The 23,315-nt window shown below is 45.9% G+C and overlaps 1 protein-coding gene across 1 annotated transcript in view; it reads left to right on the forward strand.

Moving 5' to 3' along the window:
* Positions 1–1,240: 1,240 nt before the first annotated feature.
* Positions 1,241–23,315, forward strand: part of LOC119437491 (sushi, von Willebrand factor type A, EGF and pentraxin domain-containing protein 1) — a 256,678-nt gene continuing 234,603 nt past the window's right edge. The window contains exons 1-4 of the mRNA XM_037704501.2: positions 1,241–1,470; positions 7,669–7,759; positions 11,035–11,147; positions 19,576–19,749. Of these exons, the coding sequence (XP_037560429.1) occupies positions 1,374–1,470; positions 7,669–7,759; positions 11,035–11,147; positions 19,576–19,749 (475 nt within the window). The 5' untranslated portion in view covers positions 1,241–1,373. The remainder of the gene's footprint in view (positions 1,471–7,668; positions 7,760–11,034; positions 11,148–19,575; positions 19,750–23,315) is intronic.

Consider the following 23,315-nt stretch of genomic DNA (forward strand, 5'->3'; position numbering starts at 1 on the left):
GACTCCGCTTATAGCAAAGCTGCTGATAGAATATACACTCAGCTTAGTCTCAACTGTTCTATAACGGTGATGTTCTGTAATGTCACACGCTTGGCAATTTAATTAATTAAGATTCTGATTGCTGGGAACATGTAGTGTTCATTTGTTCTACCCTATTGCAAATGTTTATAAAATGAACACTGCTTGGAGTACAACGGTGCATGCATACTCGATATCGATACGTCATGGGTATTATCTGCTTTAACTTGAAGTTCAAAAGCATTTGGCAGACTCAACTGCCGAGTGAGAGGCTTTCTAGGACGGTATCTTGTAGCGATGCGTTATGCTTTATTCTATACTAGTCTTATCATCCACCACTCACGGCCGGCTGATCCCGTTGATAACGTTAGCGGAACGTCGCTCTGACCACTGACCAAGCGCGAAAAGCGCGAAAAGACATTAGCATCGGAAACGCATCGCAACAAAATACCGGCCCTAGATGCCTTCGCGCTCAATCTTGCATGAATACGGCGACATCACATACAAGCTCTAAACTGGGTTTGTAATGTCCGTATACTTTTCTGTGATCATGAAGTAACTAACCTGCCAGTCAATTCTTGCAGTACTTCTAGTTACACCGTCGTCTTCGTTATCGAAACTACGTCATCAAGCAGCCTCTTAATCCTCAACTTCGCCTTTGCCATATGTCGAAAAAAATAAAATAAAAAGAAAGAACCACCGTGGATCGACCAGCAACATGCACTTTTTAGCTGATCACGTTAACCGCTGCGTATAGACGCAGTTTTAGAGTTGGATATAATTGATACCTTATTGTGTGTGTGTGTGTTTTTTTTTGGGGGGGGGGGCGAGGGAGGTGGGTATCTACGCTGTTAATAATTTTTACCTGTTAATATCAGGCGTGGCAGCGCGGAAACCCTTTTACTGTGTCTGATCATGAAGAATAAATATCGTCACATGAATGCAAACACGTGATATTCCATTTATCCTGCAACAGATGTTTGGACATAACTTCGCGCCATATGCATGTAAAATCTGCCATCTACACTCAAGAGCCATTGCACGTTTCGAACACGGCTTGCGAGCTAGTTCGCCAAGTTCCTCGTCTTAACAGATGCAACAAGGCAGCCACACGCTCAAGTCGTTAGCACCAAAAGCGGAACCAACGTGCGATCTAAGTGAAACGAGAGCCGACGCAGCGTTGCCACCCCTGCGGACATTCTTTATCTGGACGCCCAGGAGAGGAGTTGAGTTTCTCTGCTTGATATCTCCGTCGTGCGCGCTGGACGCAAGGCGAAACTCTGTCTCAGGGCACAGCTCGCACTCGCGAGTTAGCTTGCAAAGCCATCTAGAAGTTGTACGGCTCACGCGTAAGCATGAGACTTACATTGTTCGTCGCCGTAACAGCCGCATTTTGCATCGGATCGGCCCGTTTCCTCGAACAAGATGAAAATGATGAACCAAAGGAACAGAGTAAGTGGCCGTCTCTCTTTCCTTGCAGCGGGTACTTGTTCACGCCGCAGTGAATGTCATTTTCATTGCGCCGCAAACAACTGCTTATGTTTAATATAACGTGAGGCTTTCGAACGTGACAGTCAAGTGCGAAAATGTGGCCGCGGTTCTTGCCTGCGCTCCTTTTTTTTTTTCTCTCTCTTGCACTCATAAAGCACACTTATCATATATGCTCACTCATATACTTCCCTCAATAGCAACGATAACTATGCAATAAGACCACAACAGTACGCGCATGCCATTCGTGCAAAATAAGGTGTTATCACTGCCGCCATTTCTTTGTCAGGACCCACGAAAACAATATTCAAAATCCTCAATGATCTGCTGAATATTTCGCACGTTAGCTAAATATCCGCTAACAAATGAACCAAGCAATGAGATAAAAAATAACTGAGTATAGTGGTTTGGGCAAGTTGGTAGCATTTCATGACGACAGGCTTTAGCGTTGAGGGGACGGCATCAAGTGACTAGACAGCCACAAGTGCAAACTAATATATATATATATATATATATATATATATATATATATATATATATATATATATATATATGTTTATTTATTTATTGACGAGCAGGGTGAAATTGTATGCACAAAGGAGGTATGACGTGCACCCTGTTGAATTTAATTGAATTGAATTTATTCTGCAACAATGTTGCGAAGATGACCCCGTAAAAAAAAAAAGAAAACTGGAGGCTGCAACTTGAGGGGCACCTGGCCACGTGTTGCACAGGGCATCTACGTAGCGGTTGACACCGAAAGTGCGTGTTTTACATAACGATGTTAGCAACAACACCAACAAAAACAAAAACGCAAACTTTACACTGAAAGACGCAAACGCCATGATCAAATTACATAACCAAAATGCCGTGGAAAGAGTTCACAAGCTTTTCGAAGTAGGTGTAATATAGGTGAAACCCGCCGTGGTGGCGTAGTGGCTTTAGCGTTGCGCTTCTAAGCCGTAGTGCGTGGGTTCGAATCCCGGCTGCGGCGGCCGCATTTTCATGGGGGTCGGTTATGCAAAAAACGCCCATGTACCGTGCATTGGGAGCACGTTAAAGAAGCCGAGGTGGTCAAAATAATCCTCCCCACTACCGCGCACCTCATGACCATATCGTGATTTTGACCCGTAACACCCCAGAATTTAATTTTAAATGATAGTGGTGCAACAAAAGAGAACCTGAACTTGTCACAAAAAAGAATCTGTGATCAAACGAGTCGATTTTGGGAACGGTTTCCTGGTACCAACCAAATGCATATCATGTCTCGTCTGGGTATAAAATTTAACGCTGCTTGTCAATAAAACTTCACTCGTGGCTGTCTGGTCACCTGTCGCCATCGCCTATAGTTTGTGCGCAAATACTGTCATAGATAAGAAAAGCAGTAATTTTTACGTAGCTCAATTACCAAGCATTGCGTAAACTTCTGAAAGAAAAAAGGAACCACTGCCCTTGAAGGTCTACATAGCCGCCGAGAAACCCTCTGCGTTTGCTTCGTGCCGAGCGCCCGCGCGCCGAGTCTTCGGCCCATGATTTCAAAGAAGCTGCCGTTAGTTTCCGTTAAAAGTCAGGATGAGAACGGAAGTACACATTTCTTCCCCAAAAGGTCTTGTTAAAAATATTGAAATTAAATTATGGTGTTTGACGTGACATAACCACGATCTGATTTTGTGGCACGCTGTAAGGGGGACTCCGGATAATTTTTGAGCACCTGGAGTTCTTTAATGTTCACCTAAATCAAAGTACACGGGCATTTTTTTGCATTTCGCCCCCATTGAAATGGGGCCGCCGTGGTCGGGATTCGATCCCGCGACCTCGTGCTTGGCAGCGCAACACCATAGCCACTAAGCAAGCACGTCGGGTGAAACGTCTCGTTGACCCTGAGTTCAGCTGATTAAGCAATATCTGTCCTGGTACTTAACGACGTCTTAAAGGGGTGACAGCGCACACAGACGCGGACACAACGCTAGTGTGTCCTGTTCTTTACTGTGTCCCCGTCTGTGTGCGCTGTTACCCCTTTAAGATGCTTTACCAACTAGCCCACCAAGCCATCCTTGTGAAAGTTTTCTGACTGAGCCCGTTTGCAATGAGGTGCCCTTGCATGGGTCTCCCTGTACTCCACTAATTATTTGCTGTATTACGCCGAAATTGCTGTTCCGAATTCCAAAATTCTTCCGAAGTCGCTCTAAATTTCCAAGAATCATTTATGTATCGCTATCAGCGGCCTTATCGGCTAAAATGTTCTAGGGTGGTGGGGAGGACACTCCACTCTCTGTTCGACTTCGTTTGACTTCTTTCAACTTCTCCACATAGCACACACGCCATTGGTGGGAGTCTGCGTTGTAGTACGGCAGTTGCGACGAGAGATGGCGCAAATATTTTGATGCTTCTACCACGTCACGCTGTGGATAACTCGGCTGCGTGAGGAACTTGCTTTCTACTCTTTGGCTTCGTGACGTTAGCGCGCGAACCGCGCGCTTGTCGGTGCACCTCGCGGGATTGTCTGGCGACCGGGGCTTCGGAGCCGCGGTCCCGGCATGGGCGTACGCGGTCGCTCGGACACGCTTCCGTTCGCGGGACCCTTGAACGACTTAGGCGTTGGGCATTTGCGAAAGTTTGCTCGGTAACGTTGCGTGGTGTCTGGATTCCTCAACGTGTCTCATCGATGAACCATTCTTGCTATGCTTTTCGGCTAGCTGTCTTGTTGTAAATTACATTTTTGTACGTTGGCACTACGGTGTGCTGTCTGTGTCCTTTGTTGCCAATAGCACCTCAGACCCCACAAAGTGCACTAAATCTTGTATTGAGCAAGCCTAAAATCCGATGTACAGGGTGTTTCACTTAACTTGAGCCGAACTTTAATAATATGCAAATGCCACGTAGCTGGACAGAACCGAGGTAATGTTGTTTGCCGTCGCTTGGAGATACTCAGATTCTTTTTCCATTCCACCTAATTACATAATTAGTCTAAAATAATTCATCAACTCCTCAAATATTTTAATTTGATGAAAAGTGTCAAGAAGAAAATTGGAGAGCAACATGAAAAACTCAGCTAAGGCATTGCACTGCTGAGCACGAGATCGCGGGATCGAATCCCGGCCACGGCGGCCACATTTCGTTGGCGGCAAGATGCAAAAACGCCCGTGTGCTTGCGTTGTAGTGCGCGTTAAAAGAGCCCCAGGTGGTCAGAATTAATCCGGAGCCCTCCACTACGCCGTGCCTAATAATCAGAACTTGTTTTGGCACGTAAAACCCCAGAAAGAAGAAGAACATGAAAAACTCCCGATACAGCTTTATGTTGCTCAATACGTGCTACATAAATGTGCTTTTCCTAGCGTGAAAGAAGCCCGCGAATACACGCAAAGTGCCTCGAGCGGACAGGGCGATCTGAGGATCCGGAGTTTGAATACTCGCGGGGCTTTGCGAATTGCTTTCTTAAATCTTTATCAGATTTAGGCAAACCATTCTGGGATTCCAACGATGAACACAACAGACATGAAAACGAGTAGGGAGTGGGCAAGGAGCAAATATCGCTGTGAAGTAACAATTAGTTTAGACGCGGGGAAACGATCGGCACAACAAAGCGTTCGCCAGCGTTGTAACAGCGAGTGCTCGCGGTCAGCTAGTGAAATGTGTTCATGTTTGTCCGTGCGTGAGTGACCGTGATTGTTATTATTGTGATAGCAATTATATGGACACTTATTGCGTAGTGTTAAGACGCAACCAAGGACGGAAAAAAGTATTGGTTGCGTCTTAACACTGCGCAATAAGATGAAACAACTAGCTCAGCAACAAGTCCTGATATGGACACTCCAGCCGAATTTCCGCCGTCGCCGCCGTGATGTTCCTCTAAAGTCCAAGCGCCACGACATCGCGGCCGCGCGTCATCTGCTGCCGGTGTGAGTGAAAGCGTGCTAGTGTGAGCCGAGAAGGATGGTGGCTCGATCTCGCGCGTGCAAGCGAGGAAGGCGGGAAGGAAGCGCGGCGTCTTCGATCGCGCGCAAGGCAGCAGGGGGGTGTTCTCCTCTGGCGGCGGCTGCGTGTGCCGCGGCTGATCTCAGCGCGGCCGCGCGGGCCTTATCTTGAAAGCCATCTACGGTGGGTACAGAGTCTAGGTGCGCCGAGAGCTGGTGTCTTCGTGTGCGCTGTGTTCTCACCGCCTAGTTTGCCATGAAGCGAGTGGCTGCACGAAGGGCAATTCGCTCGCTGCTGCAGCCGCTCTTCCTCACGCCAGCGCTTTGACAGCGAGGTTCCGCGGTCGTCGAGTGAGATGTGTCCATATTTGCCTGCGCGCGCGTGACACCATGCTTTTTAATTTAGCTAGTAAAGAGTGTATACAAGATTATACAGCCAATAAAGGTACTATCCTTACTTCGTATAGCTGTCTAATAATTTGCTATCGCGATCGATGTTACGCCTTTCAAGCAAAACTGCGGCAATTTCTTTAATTATAAGCTTAGGTTTACTGCAATATACAGGGTGTTCAAAATTAAGTTTTACGGAATTTTTAGAAATCGTCTGTGGCAGTTTGCCTAATTCTTATCATTGAGCTGGGTTATTCTATGAGGCGCACATTAGTAGCACGAGAAATCGAAACACATATTCACCCAATGAACAAAAGTTCACTACTTTACGATCCATATTGGAATTAGGAATTGTAGCCGGTGAGTTTGCAAGACAGGGCACAGAGATATTATTTCCCAAAGTGTTGGACGAAATACATGGGCGTTCCAGTTACTTCTGTGCTTCAATGTATAAAACAGCTTTTTGGTAAAAAAATGTCACAGTTTCGCCCAAAAGGCGAAGCATGCATCAATTTCGATAGCAAATTAGTAGAGAGCTATTCGGAGTAGGCATAGTAGTTTTATCGGCTGCATAAACTTGGACATATTCGCTTGTTAACTGAATTAACAAGCGTGGTGTCAGCGCGCACAAGCAAACATAAATAGATCACACTAATGATCGCAGACGACTGTTAAAACGCTGGCACCAAGCGCAGCCGCCGCAGCGGGCGAAGGTTCATGCGGTCTATCGCTTCAACGGAAACTGAGTGGCGAATGCACAGCACATACAAAGGTCAGAGTGGTGTGGAGATTGCTTTTAAGAGACGGTGCGGGCGACCGCCACAGCCGGCCAAAGTACAAGCGCGGTTGTTGGCAGAGTAGAAGCTGCCCCCCTCCCTCCCTCCCGCGCTGCCTTCCCGCTTTCTTGCTTTTGTGTTGGAGATTGAGTAGCCAGTTCCCCTTGCACCAGTTGCAAGATACGCATTTGGTACCGCAGCACAGCGTCGCCCCGCCTCCCTCCCTCCCAGAACCTCACGGCCTTTCGCGCGACGGATGTCGCGTTTGCTTTCCGCCGTGCGTTCGCTCTCCGTGATAGCGCGCGGCCCCCGCGCGCTTTCACTCGCGCATACAGCGTGCGGCGACGATTTTATCGCCCTTGGACTTTATACGGAACCTCACGGCGACGGCGACACCGACGGTAGAAATCCGGTTGAAGTGTCCATATAATTGCTATCGCACGAAAAGTGGAAGAACAGTGCATTTTTAGGGGCAAGTTTGATGGCACATATCTCCAAACTGGTGTCATTCTAGAAATTCATTTCAAGTGGATGCGTCTTGCAAGCTCACAGGCTACAATTAGTAAATTTCAATATGTGTCCTGAAGTAATTAACTCAGAAGTTAATTGGGGACTTTTCTTAATTAGTTGAATACGTGCTTCGATTTCTCGTGCTACTAATGTGCGCCTCATAGAATAATCCAGCTCAACGATAAGAATTACGTTACCTGCCACTGGCGATTTCTAAAAATTCCGTAAAGCTTAATTTTGAACACCCGGTATACCGCTGATAAACCTAAGAACCTTACTTTGTGTACGTGCCTAGTACTTTGCTATCACTGCCGTTGCTTCGCCTTTCGGGCGAAGCTGCGGCTTTTTTCAATAACTTATGCGTTCTTTTGGGACGTTAAAGCCCCATAAGTCATCACCAGCTTATTGCAAACACTTGCTTTGTTGCCTCCTGTTTGCGTAAGGGTCTTATTATAAGCTTCCGAGCCACTGAACGCAACTACGTGTACCTAGCGTAGAAGCAAAATCCATCAACCAGATATTCCCGCTTCGACTGTGCATCTGACCCGTTAATCTTTATTCCTTTTGTGCAGTGTGTTCGGAGCCAGAGAGCATGTACATACACTACAGAGTACACCAAGAAAACGAGTACCGAGAAAAGTTTCCTGTAGGCACCCGGCTCACGTAAGTATGCCTGAACGTCCTTGCCTGCTCTTTTCTTCTCTACGAATCAGAATACGGTGGAGAAAGTGATGCTGCGCTAAAGGACTCCGTATCGTTTTTTCAGTTGGATGAAAAACATTAAGGTATGAAGAACAGCTACTACCACTCAATAAACATCGCAAAGGAATAATACTAATTTGCCACATGACAATGTAAATTACTCTTCATTTGGCAGGTTTTCATAGCTGAGATCAATGAAATGTGGAAGTCACGTAATCAATCACGCTTTAACCTACTGATGCATGAAGATAATCAAGCTAAATGAGGGGCTCTTTCACTGCATTACGCTACCGAAGAGGCCAATGGTCACTAGAACTACGGAAAGCAAGGAACATTAACGTTATGTTTTTCCCCCTTTTAATCGAAGACAGGCTTAAAGGGAAAAGAAAAAAAAAAGAACATGTTATCTTTAGGAATGGAACCCACTCAGCATGCCACTCGATCAGATGCGTCATAAGCCAGTAGTGGTTCCGCTTCTAAATTAGCGGAAACTAATGCAACTGTGTATGTAATGTTCTGTATATGTTCTGTCGAAGACTCGCAGGCAGCCCTGCGAGTCTTAGACAGCGCTGCTTTTATCATTGAGATGGATGTGAAACATCTTGTATGAGACTTAAGTTCTAAAGTTGGGATCAAGTAACTGGCTGATATATTATGGACACGCTTTTTTTAAATCTTGTTGCTACTATTGTATAAGTTCTTGCGTGTCTTAATTTTCGTTTTTGTATGCAACCATTGTACAACCTTGTTGTATACGAAATTGATGTACAATGTCAAGTTGTCTCGCCAATGTTTCTAGCACTTCCTGCATGGGCCCATGTCTAGCCGAGAAGGCTAAAGACCTGATGATTTACATGTACCGAGGGGGACTGAAGAGAACAATGGGCTTATTATAGTCTCTTAGGTGCTAAAGATGGCAGCAGTCACTGAAACGGGGGAATTCGTAACGGCTCACCGCCCTCTGTTGATACGGTAGAGCGCCACGTAGAATACCGCAGACAGCACGCGGATGTCGCATTGGTATTTTCTTCTAGCTGTGGTCGTCCGATCCTTCATTACATCCCCCTCCCCTACCCCTCAAACAAAAAGAGGAACAAATAAACACCACGCAGATCAAAGCAATGTTGTAATTTAAGATGACGCGAAGCTGCTCTGTTGGGACTCGGGGTAGCGTTTAGGCCGGTGATCCTTCAGCCATAGGGATGAGTACGTGCGGGAGTAAGAGCGAGAGAACAAGGGTTTATTCTACACATTTACAGTGGCTCCAAATATGGAAGCCCACTCTATGGGGATGCAATTTGAACGTCTCAGCTCACTACATGTCTGAGCACACAACAGAACACGTCAGGACACACCACTGCACCCATGGCGTCCGCTTATAAAACAGTCGTCTTCCCTATAGTTGACCCGACTAGGGAATCTGATGACCTTGGTGCGGCCAATCAGAGAGGTCGTATTGTTCACAGAACTCCGTTTCTACTATCGCAACCTCGCCCTCGAATTTGCTCAACTGCGTGGCCATATGGGAAACCGATATCGTCGCCCTTCCCACGGTATTAATTGCACGAAGTTGGCACCTCTCATCAATCAGTGGCACCTGCGTGATGGTCAGCTTCTCATGGTCGGTGTCGGGCACTGTCGCCGTCTAGACGGCGCTGTTGAAAGGGGCTGCCTCGGGGACAACACCCAAATAATGCACGTTTCCACGTTGAGATGTAACAGCTCTTAGTTGGCGAGATAGCAGCGGTAGCTGATGACACTTCTTTGAAGATGCTCGTTTGAAGTATGCTGATGCTTGTTTGAAGTATGTCTGGAATTGGGCAATCGTGCAAGACAGCCAGCACCTGAAAAGCGGAGGGAAGAGGCAAAGAAAGTTTCGCTTTAAAACCGGACGTGCACAGAACACAGGACAAGCTGCAATGACGTTGTGAAAGGTATAACTATATCAATGTTGATGCAAGTAGTGAAATTATTTTTTTGTGAGGAATCACCGATGGCTCACTTATGTATATACCGTTCCTAATTATTCTAGTGTAGGCTTCCGTTACCTCTTTTCAACTGGCTGGCATGTATGGAAATTAAATCTGCTTCTTAAAAAAGGGGGGGACGCACCCTTAAGATTTGAAGTACACTGGAAGATGCAAAGGATGACCATTTGTCATTTCATGAGGTATTTATAGTATTTAATTACCCGCTCCACTAATGCATCGCTCCACATGGATTCCAACATTTGTATTGGATAGACAGAATTTTGTAGGGCAACAACCGTTGGAGTTTCAAATCTAATGTGTAAAGTCTGAAGACGGTGGCAAAAAACTACTGATTCTCTGTATTTCCTGTTGCTGACGTATGCGTTGTTGACGAACGTAGCTTGCAAACGGCTGTTAAAGTCTCATAGTATTCACCATAAAGAGAACTATGAGAACTATGCATCTGGTGGGTAGGGGAAATATATAAGCGGAAACCAGATAGAACGACATTTCTGGAGAGGTGTCGCCCTGTCTTAACACTGCTGCTACTGCACTCTATGTTGCACCCCCTTTGGGAACATACACATTCGCCACTGTAGAGAGTCATTACTTTTGTCTTGAAACGTAGCTGAATTAAGCTACATGAACACGATCCTGCGCTTGAATGTCCCAGCATGTATAGTAGCCTTGGATAGCTTCACCAAGCTTATTGGGCCGTTCGACACAAAGTATGTGACCACACAACTAATAAAAATTATGTTTTGGGCCACATATGGGGTAGACATACGCGACTCGAATGACGACTGCCTTCGGTTAGTCCTGCTTAAATGTGCTGTTTTGGTGGCATGGCCTTGCGCATCCCGGTATCGTTTCAGCAAGAGCACTCAGCTTCATGCATGTTTTTGCACACCTTCAACATAATGTATATAATGTGACAATTCGTTTACGCGTAATTGCGTGTTTCTGTACGTCTAAGTAGCAATATGCTAGTGAGATCGTGTTGACTCGGACATTTCTGTGAAAACTTGCCGTGTATATATAGCGCTCAGTTCTTTGTAAATGTAGACTTCCTGGTGGTATCGTGCCATCATTGCGACTCACGATGCCCGTATCGTCTCTTGTTGGAATAAACGTTTTCTAAACGGAAAAGCACTCAGCCAAGCATGCTTTCCACTGAACACATGCTACATGGTTGAGCGTCCTATTACATACCTATTTATGAATACATCTTATGAACACTACAATCATCCTGCCTACGTACTCCAGGTACCGCTGTGGTTCGGGATACGTTCCCAGGGATATCAAAACCTGGCATGCGACCTGTCGAACGAGAAACGACGGGTCAGTGGACTGGGATATCGGCGAACACGACTGTAGACGTGAGTATAAAACGTGTAATGTGTTCTTCTTTCGCACTTTTTCCGCCTCAAATACCACAAGTTGCGTCATGACGCCCCCCCCCCCCCCCCCCCCCACACACACACACACACACACTCCCCCGGAGATTTCAGAAGGATGTAACGTTGTGTATGGTGACAGCGTATGGATTTAGTGGGGATCATGGTTGTATCTCGATGAGCCCAAGTCCTCTGCTTAATTGTTGGAATAGTACTTAAACTTAATGCACCTTTTGTCATGGTTTCATGCTAAGATTACTAGAAAGAATTATGGCGATGCAATCGCTCAGCCAACATGGGAATGGCGCGTACTACGTGAATTTCTTTTTTACGATTTGGTACGAATTGGCTGAGAAGGTATAATGCAGGTTCCTTTATCATTTCTTGTTGTTCGAATGTGTTGCGCACCGGCCTCATAACATTTCCTCTAAGCGGGTAAATGTCTTAAATTCGCGATAAACTTAATTTATTGCGTAATTTACGACATTTAAATAAATCATGGCACTTTTAAGGTTGCGTGTCGGTAAATTAAGATGATGCTAGGTAGATAACAGTTACCAGACGTGGCTAATTCTAAATTATAATAAAAAAGTGTACAAGACAAGCAAATTCCAGAAAGTTGGCGGTGGAGTAGAATGAAAAAAAAATATTGCAAAGGTAATGACAGGTAAAATTCACATGAAATCCTACAAACCCGTTACAATATCATCGGCAATATATACAGGTTAGCAAGTGAAGTTCTCGGGTTTTACGCGCGAGAACCACTGCTTCGATTCTGAGGCAAGCCGTAATGGGGGACTCCGAATTAATTTTGTCCACCTGAGGTTCTTTAACATTCACCCAAGTCTAAGTACCCAAGCGTTTTTGCATTTCGTCCCCAAGGAAATGCGGCTGTCGCGGCGGGGATCAAATCCGCGATTTCGAGCTCGGCAGCGCCACGCCTACTAAGCTACCGCGGCGGGCTTACAGGTTAGCAAAGCAACCCATTAACTTGAAGTTGAAAACGTGAATAAAACAGTTCTGTTCTATCCATGTGTTCCGTCCATGTTCTATCCAGGACCGCGAACGGTTTTAGTATCACTAGGTGTATCGGGGATAATGTGATAACTTGTGTGTAGTCACAAAGTGCATAGAAATAGCAAAGAAAGATAACGGTTCATTAGATCTAGCCTTTCTAGATGTTAGCGATGCGTACGACAACGTAAACAGGGAGATATTGTGGAGCATCATTGGAGAGGAAGCCCTTTAGAAAGGCAGTGCTGAGTTTCTAAAGGAACCAGACCGGAATAATACAGTTAAGTTAACGTGGGAAATGCAAACTATAACGACGCAGCAGTAGATATCCGGGAGGGTCTGCACCCGAGTTGTACATTGTCATCGCTCCTCTTTATGATATACGTGAAGAACACGGAAAAAAGTTGAAGGCAAGTAAGTTAGGTTTTAATGTTTCGGTATGATACTGGAAGCAACGTCTTCCAGGCTTAATGGAAGCTGATATCATTATTTTATTATCCGATATTCAGAGATATTTAGCTTCTAGCGACATATGCGGAGAAGAGGCAAAGCTCTGGGTTAAACTTTATGTGCAAAAATCGGGCCTAATGGTGTTGAATGATACGACTGATCAACTGGTCACGATACAGAAGGATGAGATACCAGAGGCAACTGAATACAAATACCTAGGAGAAATAGTTACATAGAAAAAAAAAACATGAATCAATCAAAGCTGAAGGCAAGAGGAACGCGGCCGCGGAGTGCCATGGGGTTTTAACAAATATGAAGTATAGAAGTATATAGAAGTATATGAAATATGAAGTGTATATAAGGACCAAATGGTACGTTCCCGGACTTACATTTGCTAACTCGGTGGTTTGCCTCAAATATGAACTGCAAGCCAGACGGGAGATTAATAAGAGGGCTGTCGGAAGACCAGCACAGGATCTACATGGAAGAATGACTAATTAAATACAGGGAGACATGGGATGGACGCCTTTCGAAAAGCAGGAGGCTCAGAGCAAAATGTGGAACATGGACATAAACGGAAATTACGGAAATTGATGGGTGGCTGGGTAATATTTAGGTACTTGCATAAAACTAAATGTTAACTAACAGGGGCGAAAAAGAACCAGGAAACTACCCGGTAAATAATATTACGCTAATGGGGTGGACAGCGGCAGAGAAAAGGGGGCTAAATCTAAAACAACAGATGCAAAAAAAAAATTAACACTGTGCTATATAGAACTAATGGAAAGGAAGTCAGCCATGGAACAATATCGAACCGAAAAAAAAAGTAAACCAGAAAGGAAAATATTCATGATTATTCAAAGGACAGTGCCCTACTGTTCCAGGACAGATCAGGGTGTCGAGAAAGTGTGTATTTATGAGATAAATTTTCAGATGGAGACGACTTCTGCGTAGCGCGCAGAAATGGTGCAGAAACAGTTAGAATTTCAGAGTGTCCATCCAGCGATAAATGTGGAAGCTGTAGGCTTGACCGAGGCATTACGTTTTCAGCACAATTGGAGAAACATTAGTGAAATCAAATTTTTTCGGCTGCTCATAAAATATTGTACGGGGTGATCATTCTTAAGTTTTCCGGAATTTTTAAAACTCGCCTGTTACACATAACACAATATTAGTCCTCGAGCTGTATTATTCAGAGAGTGGGACACTACTTTCACGAGAAATCGAACCACATATTCAACTAACAAACTGAAATTCACTAATTAACTTCTTAATTTAATACCTTACGGCACAGATTGCAATTTACGAATTGTAGCCGGTGAGTTCGCAAGGCGTATCCACTTGGAATAAATTTCCAAAAGGACACCAGTTTGGAGATATGCACCATCAAACTCGCTGCAACATTGCACTGTTGGTCCACCTTACTTTTCTTTTTTTAACAAAACCCTCCTTTACCCGCCGTGGTTGTTCAGTGGCTATGGTGTTGGACTGCTGAGCGCGAGGTCGCGGGATCGAATCCGGACCGCGGTGGCCGCATTTCGATAGGGGCGAAATGCGAAAACACCCGTGTACTTAGATTTAGGTGTACGTTAAAGAACCCCAGGCGGTCCAAATTTCCGGAGTCCCCCACTACGGCGTGCCTCATAATCAGATCGTGGTTTTGGCACATAAAACCTCATAATTCAATTTTAATTTAAACGCTCCTTTGTGCATTGAAGCACAAAAGTAACTGGAACGCCAATTTATTTCGCCCAACACTTTGGGAATGAATATCTGTAAATTGCTGTCATCCTGGAGATTCATTTCAAGTGAATACATCTTGCAAACTCACCGGCTACAATTCGTAAATTGTAATATGTGCCGTAACGTAATTAGTAAGAAAGTTAATTAGTGAATATTTGTTAATTGGTCATATCTGTGTTTCGATTTCTCGTGGTAGTAATGTCGCCTCCTCGAATAATTCAGCTCAAGGACAATAATTATGCTATCTATCCACCACAGGCGATTTTTAAAAATTCCCGCTAACTTAAACATGATCACCCCGTAAATAAAGTTGCACCAAAACTACCTGTGGCAGATAGCACAATTCTATCCTTTGATCTAAATTACTCCATGAGGCGGCCATTACTTCTACGAGGAATCAAAATTCTTTATTGAATAATTCGCATAATTACACTAATTAACGGTTTATTTAATTAATTTACTGTGCATATGTCAATCTGGCCGTGGCCTAGTGGTAGAACGCCCGCCTCGGCTGCGGGAGGCTGTGGGTTCGATTCTCACCGCCGCCGGGCACCCACTGGTTCAAAAGGGTACAAGCGTACCCCGGCCTGGCGTTCGGCTTCCTTCAGGGGTGATACGCTTGGGAAAGGAGCCTGCGCCCTGAATTCCCGTCGAAACCAACGTGAGCACGTAAATCAAGTGGTGTCTGGGCCGCTCCCATGGCGGTCATTTCCCATGTGGCGCCCCAAGCACCTATTGAGGTGGGGCGCCACATTTAAAAAGAGTACTCAGAACAAATTCTGAGGATGGTACTGGTTTCGACATTTGCGCCGTCAAACGTGCGGTTAAAATGCACTGTTGTTCCATTTACATTTTAACGAAAACGCTCTTTTATGCACTGAAACACAAAGGTACCTGGAACACCAGTGCATTTTGGGACACTTTGAAAAATAATATCTATAACTGGCGTCTTCCTGAAAATTTGTTCGAAATCGATATGCCTGGCATACTAGCTACAATGCGTAGATTGAAATATGTTCCGTAAAGTAATTATTTTAAATACATTAGTGTAATTACGGTAAATATTCAATTAAGCATTTTGATTTCTTGGAGAAGTAATGCACATTGGTGCAGCAAAAAAAAAAAAAAGAAAGAAAACCAGTGTATTTTTAAAGTAAGATCTAACAATTCTAATAAAATGTCAAATATTATTTTAGTGGCATTGCGTGAAATTTTGCTTGCTGAGAAATACTCTTTGATGGCATTACGATTGTCAAACAAATTTAATGTATTCACTGCAGGTATTGTCATCGCGACGTTTAACGTTTTTTAAAGCCAGATTTTAGGCTTGGCCATTGCAAACAGACAAGCGCGGCGCGTAGATCACGTGGTGGCAATCGCGTATGCAAAGTGTCACGCGACAGCGCGGCGCGAAAACTGCTGCCATTTCAAACAGAAGCACATGCGCAGTTCCTCCCGAAGGAGCCCCGCTTCCATTCAGAGAGTCAAGGTCACACGCACAAATGACTCTACATAAGACGTGTGCGCCTGCAACATCGCCGATTAAGGCACGTGACTTGGGTAAATCGTCCTATATACGCAGAATGCGCAAATCGCTAGCGCGAGTGCGCCTAAAGGCAGGAAACGTAGAGTTGTTGTTGTTGTTGTTGACGATGATGATGATGATGTTAACTAAGACTGGCTCATTGGCCTAAAGGGCAGCGGAATAGGGGGTTTCGGAAGTTAATAAGTGGGCTAGCCGTCGAGAGGTGCTGCTTTCTACACCATGCGGATGATGCCCGACTCCACAGCGAAATCATATAGAGAGTTCGAAACAATCTGCCGGCCTCCGCTGACGGACGAATCCACTCTTCGTAGTTTGACCCCTGTGCTTCCGCCGGAGGGGGAACAGGTGTCGAGCTGTTGGTACAGCTGTTGGTACAGCTGTCTTGTTTCCGCGCTAGGCAAACCGTTTGTATATATAAGTAGAGAGAGGCGCGGCTCCTGACTTAAACGGGACGCGGACCCTTGCTTTGGTAAGGGAGTAGGCAGGGAAGAAAGGTCGCTTGCGGGCGCTAGACGAGGCAGAAGGAAAGAATGGTTGCGTTGGCAATAACCCCCCCCCCCCCCCCCCCCCCCCTGGAGGCATGGCAAGTTCCATTATCCCTTATCTCCTGTACTATTGAACCAATTTCACGCATTCTTGCTGTACGACGCATCATACACGGCATCCTACAACTTCCATTATGTAACCAAAATTTTCGATGAAGCCTTGTGAGGGGTCCCTTAAAAAGGGGCGTGTATAGCAGCCACTTCATATATATTAATTTTAGGAAACTTAGGAGGAAGCTTTAGGGGGGCGGGAGGCGGGGGGGGGGGGGGGGGGGCTCGGGCCTAACTCCCATGACGCCTTTCAAATACATCTAAAACGCAAAAACGCTTTTCTGAAATCGGCCCTGGGCCGATTTTGATGAACTTTGTTGCATTTGAGAGGTAAAGTTACACTTTAGTGACTGTTGGAAGTGGAATTTCGATTTAAGTCCTGCATTGTTTAACAGGAATTTTCATAAATTTGTAAGTGTGAAAAAATATAGACGCATGAAGTTTACAAGTTCGCAGCTTTGCACCAAGCAAGTTTGCTTGGTACAAAACACTTCGCAGTTTTGTAAGCTGCATCCGCTAGAGAATTCGAAACGGACAAATTTGATATATCAATTTATATCTTACATGAATTTATTACATTGTTTACAAGGCTTATGCAAAAGTCCTACTCACATATTAGTGGTATATTTGAGATCCTTGTATAATAGATCAATTTTGTCCACTTTAGGTGTACGATTAGATGCAATTTACGGAATTCTGATATCAGTTTTCATTGCTGGGTTACAAAGTATGTTAATTTGATAGTTTCGTTTTTTGAAAATTATTTACGATTTGCCACAATCTTTATGAAAACATTGACGGCCTAAATCGAAATTTCGCAACCAACAGTTAATAGATTTTAACTTTCTCTCATAAATGCAACAAGCTTCTTCAAACTTGGTACAGTGGTTGCCAAGAAAAATGCTTCCTCCTTTCCAATGTATTTACTTAGGAGCCCCCGTGCTACAGCTTCCTCTTAAAGGGGCCCTGAACCACCGCTTTCTCCACTTTCATAGAAGTGGAGAAAGACATTTGAAGTGAAAATAGATTATTTCAGAAATGCTTTGCCGCAAAAAGTACTTCAATGCGTTCAGCAGAAGCGGAGTTATTGGCAATCAAACACGGCCTCCGCTGTGCTCCCGTTCCTTCTTCAATGCCTCGCACTGCGAAGGCTACGGCGGAGTGGGGTGGGTCCACAACGCTCCGCCTTCGAAAAGTCACCATGGCGCGCAGTTCAAATTTCATTTTGGATGTTAACGTAGACGCTACGATTTCCGATTTTGGTGCCTACGGCGCGCTAAACGTAATCCAAACGCGGTTTTCCTCAGTGAGCTGCAGTGCGCTTAGCAAGTGGACTCGTGGCGGGCACACCGCGGCGGCCGCGGTGTAGCCGACCACAGCGACCAATAGCAGCTGCGTATTGGAGTGTGCTTTATTACGAAATAAAGCACCAAGAAAAGAGTGAGGATCACGGCTTCCGTCAAAACGAGAGCATTTGAGAGAAAGGTGACTTCGTGCTCCCCTTGCGAGCTCCACGCACCGCGTACGTACGACAGTAAAACATGGCTGAGATATTCACAGCAGCGTATGCTACCTGCGGACACTCTTATTTCACCAAGCGCGAGTGGTGGTTCAGGGCCCCTTTACGGTCCTCGACATTAATGGCGTTAACCTCGACTTCGAATAAAGCAGTCTTTCTCCAACGAATTATGTGGCATGGAATACAAATATATTTAAAGTTTTAAAGCGGTAGAAAAAATCGAAAGAACGAGTTTGGTGACATCTGTCACCGCCTCGTTTCAAAGAGGATACTCATATCATCATCATTAAGCAGCTCCTGAAACATTCCATTCTGTCACTTTGAGCGCGTTACGTCCTGCGTATTATTTTTTCGCGGCTTTACAGCACACGAACTACGACAAGGGCCCTTTGATTACGCACCCGCACCCGCACAATTTTCGGCCGCAATACGATTACGATGCTGCCAGAAATTTACACCAGCAGCGAAATATAATACGCTTGGTTACTGCAATATTAGTTATGTGTTTGTCAGGCTGAGCTCTGCGCCACCAGGTGGCTGGCACCGTACAGGCCGTTCACGTTTGCGCCTCCGCTCATCCGGTAAAGACGCCCAATCAGCTTGCGTTTACCCGAATACAGGGACAAACTAAAACTCTGTAGTCGTGAAATCAGCAAAACAGCGACGTGGTCGACGGGAGCAGCTAGCACCCTTCGATGCGAACAAAGTCCGTTTCGTGTTCGAGCATCATGTGGCACACAACACGACACGCCTACTATGCAGCTGGGACGGTATTCTCGGGCAACCTCTATGACTTTTGGAGATAGTTTCACTTTCGCGTGATGTCGGGAACACGTCGAAGTGTACGGCCGGCAGAGCTTGGCACTGTCGGTCACGGACGCGTTCGATCCCTAAAAGCGAAACTATCTGATTCGCCGCTCTCTCGTGGGCGCTCGCCAGCCGTGGCTCTGATGTCGGAGTTAACTCTAGCATCATGGATATGTGTAGTGCGGCGCAGTAGGCGTGGCCTCTGATCTCGGAGGCTGTTCCTAGCGACCTAGCTTTGCCAGGTACGTGCCGCAGCAAGAAAGAGGTGCCATATGATAAGAAGTGCTGTTTGTGCGCAGCCACCGTGCGCGCGGCTACGCACAGCGGTGAGATAGACCAGTGTTTCTCGACGGCGTATTCGACGCGGGAATATTGAACTGCTGCACCGAACGAGTGCGGAACTCGGCGAAACCCGGCGGAAAGCGATATGCTCGGTGTACAACAGTCGGTACTTTTGGTTTCGTTATATCCATTGGCAGAATAATTTTACTACATTAAAGCGAGGCTTTAGATACATGGATCTCTATGGGGATCTCAAGGTGAATTACAATTACTTCGTTATATCCATTATTTGGTTATATTCCGTCTCGTTATAACGAGGTTGAAGTGTAGTCATATATTAACAGTTCTTCTTTTTTCAGCGCTTGGCTAACGTTAGCATGCATATAAGCCGGCAAATATTTTCAATGTAGGCAGTGAATTTCCAGACACTCCGACGCGTTTTAATGCTTGCAGCGGTGTCGTGTGGTCACCCTGGCGACGTCCGCTGGGGCCGGCTTCTGGATGCAGTGTTCGTGTTTCCGAGGCATGTGCGGTACCAGTGCAACAAAGGTTACCGGATGATTGGCGATGCCAACCTGTACTGCCAGAGCGACGGCACCTGGAACAAGGCCAAGCCCGAGTGTCAGAGTGAGTATGCTTGGCACGTGCGTTCACTTGAGTGACACAGAACGTCAAGATAGCGGCGTGAATTCGGATTTCGAAGGAAAAAAATTAAGCCATTGCCGTGGCCACGAGCTGGAAGCAGGCAAAATTGGCAAAAAGCATTCGGCAGAAATTGGTTATGCACGCTTGTATACAGACGCACATGATACCTGCAGTGGTAGTGGTTTCTGTGAGCTAGTAATTGGAGCCAGCGTATGCGTAGTTTGAACTATCAGTGCGGGAGCCTGGAACGTCCTTTTATTTCTAATTATTATGGTCGGCATCCAACTTCTACAATGTTTCCTCCAGACCGGACCGGTTCCCGTCAAACGCTTGAGTTCATCGCACTATCAGTCTATGGAACTCGCCAAATTTCGCACAGAATAACAATGCATAAATTTAAAGGTATACAAAAATAAATTAAATTCTGGGGTATTATGTATAAAGCTACGATCAGATTATGAGGCGCTCCCAAGGGAAGGGGGGGGGGGTCTCCGATTTTATTTTAAGCCCCTTGGGTTGCTTAACGTTCACCTAAATCTAAGTGCGCGAGCGGTATTGCATTATGCCTTCATCGAAATGCGGCCGCCGCGGCCGGAGTCAAACCCGCGACCTCGAGCTTAGGAGAGCAACGCCATATCCGTGAGCTACCGCGATGGGTGGAATGTATATACGTATAAACAGGCTGTATGTAGATTAAGTACTGCGATGTCATTGTCTTTAAACAGGGCGTCTTCTAGATACATAAAAAAAGTTTTTTTTTAACCCACAGCGGTATAGCATAGTCGCTAGGGAATTGCGCTGCTGAGTTCAAGATAGGGGAGGGGGTTCGATCCCAGCCGCGGCGGCTGCATTTCGTTAGTAGCAAAATGGAAAAACGCTCGTGTACTTGGATTTAGGCCCGCGTTAAAGAACCTCAGATGGTCAATATTATTCCGGAGTTTTCCATTATGACGCTCTTCGTAATCAGATCGTCGTTTTGTCACGTAAAACCCCAGAATGCGTCTTAAAACGAAACTTGCAATTTGTATCTTCTTTACACTTTCCGGGTGCTGCCTGGTGCTGTCTTGCCGATTATGTATACAGCAGCGTATCATCATACGTACCACTGGGCATGTGCCCCTGGAGCCACTGTTCCTTTGTCGTCCACGTCGTCGCCGTCATTCCTTCATCGTCCGGGTATATTGCAGACCAGTACGGCATATATTCTGTCGTCGTTAACTATGTCATCATCATGCCATCGTCGTCATTTCCTTGTCGTATGCCGTCTTGGACACCTCGTCATCGTCACTAGCGCATTCATCATTCTGTCGTCACCCCGTCGTAATCATGCAATTGTCGGCATGCCAGCAACGTGACGTTGCTGTCGTCATTCCATTGTGGTTATGCTGTGGTCCTCAGGCCTTCGTGGTTACATAGTCATCGTTCAGCCATCATCACTATGTTCTAGTCATTCCCGTCGTGGTAAATCGTCATCGTTTCCCCTTCGTCAATCTGTCGTCGTCATTTCATTGTCGTCATTCAATTGTCCCCATCCCATTGTCGTTACTAGTGCCGTAATTCCTTCTTCGCATGCCAATGTGACGCCTTCGTAATCATTCAGTTGTCGGCATGCCGTCATCGCCATGCGGCTGTGGTCCTTCCGCAGCGGTGGTTCCATTATCATCGTTCCGCAGTCGTCAATCTGTCGTCGTCATTGAATTGTCGTAATTCCATTGCCGTCACGCATTCGCCCTCATTCCTTCTTCACATGCAGTCATGACGTCTTCGTAACCATGCAGGCGTCGCCACGCCGTCTTCGTCATGCAGCTGTGGTCACTCCGTAGTCGTCATGCCATGGCTGTCAGGCCGTCGTGGTTCCGTCGTGATCATTCTGTCATCATTATAGCGTAGCAATCTCGTTGCCGTCGATACACACTACCCACACCAGAGGCACGTAAAGAAGTCGGCAACAAAGACGTACACAAGAAGTTGGCAACATAAGCCATCGTCATAGTTAGTTAGTGCCATGGTATAAGAAACTGCGCTCAAACTTGACGTGGCAACAACAGCGTCGTAACATACAACGAGTGGAGGAAACAGTTTCTAGTAGGACATGCTCTTAATTCACGTCAGCAAATTTACCGCTCATCTTGAGACACATGTGCCTAACGTCTGACCTGACCGGGCACTGGTGTGATAGAACGTATGAGCGCATGCACTCCTCTGCAGAATGCGCGGTTCTGCGGACAGAGCTCGGCCTGGTACGCCGGCCGTTATCAAGTGTTGATATAGGCGCTTGTCTGTCATCGTTCAAGATATCGGACCATTTCCTTCGCGCCCCTATCGGACGGCCTCAGCACATTTTAGTATATAGACTACCTAATTTCCTGAAAGCCTCATGGAGAGCGCTGGTTCCCTATGGGGAGCAAGCAAGCTAACAGCCAAGAATGCGACCAAAGCGTGTGTTGAGCGTCGGAGAGGTGGTGGCCCGACTCAAATATTGCATGTCCCTTCCGTCATTAAAATTTCATTTGCTTGAAATACAACTTCATTTACGTCATTCTCTGCATGCATTTCGGCCATTAGCATTACGTCTGCATAACATTTATTTGCGCGAGCATCGACTGAAAGCTTCGCTTAACACCGATTCTCACATACAAGCGTGGGATCTGCCAATTTTTTTCGTTAATGTTTTTTTCGAGCGCATTTTTCGAAGCATACTAACAGAATTCAGCGGTAGCTCAGATATAAAACTGGATGGGAATTATCATGCGATCACTTTCGGGAATGCGATCGCTTTCGCGAGATTTTGCGTGACCCGGCACTGTGCCCAGATCGCTATCTTCCACAGTGCCAGGAACGCTGTAATTTATTCGCCGCAGCGCGGATTAAACTCACAGATCGAGTGAACGCACCTAATTACTCCACCGTTTGCATCGTCGCAGGAATTTAGAATTGAGTGTTCGCACAGTGCACGGTGCCGCGTGTGCCACTGAATGGCGGAGCGGTCAAATCGAAAGAACCATACCAAACTTCTGCGTGTATACGTATGCGGACAAGGCATTGGTTAAGTTTATGAAGTGCTGTAACGTATTTAAGACGCAACGGATCGATCGTCCGTTGATGCAGCGTGGACCTTGCATTGCCTGTCCTTCGGTGTCCGACATTCACAAGAACCAACAGTGCAATTACGAGCCCTCTTAACGCGCCAACCTTCCTCCCAATTGCCACGTTACGAGCGATTAGAGCATTTGCCTGGCATGTTTCGATGAATGAGAAAACAGCTTCGCTGTTTCTATATCTCCATGCAGCGGATGGCCGCCTAGTATAGCGCCTCCTGTTCTGCGCTGACGCACGCTCATTCGACGTCGGGGCTCGGCAACTGTCGCGCGAGAATTGAACCAGGTGAACGTTGGTGGGTCACGCGGCATCAGGATGATGCGCTTGCATATGCAATGCGTTACTGGCGCATTCACATTTAAACGCGCTTACCATTGTGTACACTGTTTAAAAAAATTGAGGAGAAACGGTATGGCACTGTGTGTAACTATATTTTCCTGTGAGCTTGT

The sequence above is a fragment of the Dermacentor silvarum genome, chromosome 1 (genome assembly GCF_013339745.2).
Source record: "Dermacentor silvarum isolate Dsil-2018 chromosome 1, BIME_Dsil_1.4, whole genome shotgun sequence".
Taxonomy (NCBI): domain Eukaryota; kingdom Metazoa; phylum Arthropoda; class Arachnida; order Ixodida; family Ixodidae; genus Dermacentor; species Dermacentor silvarum.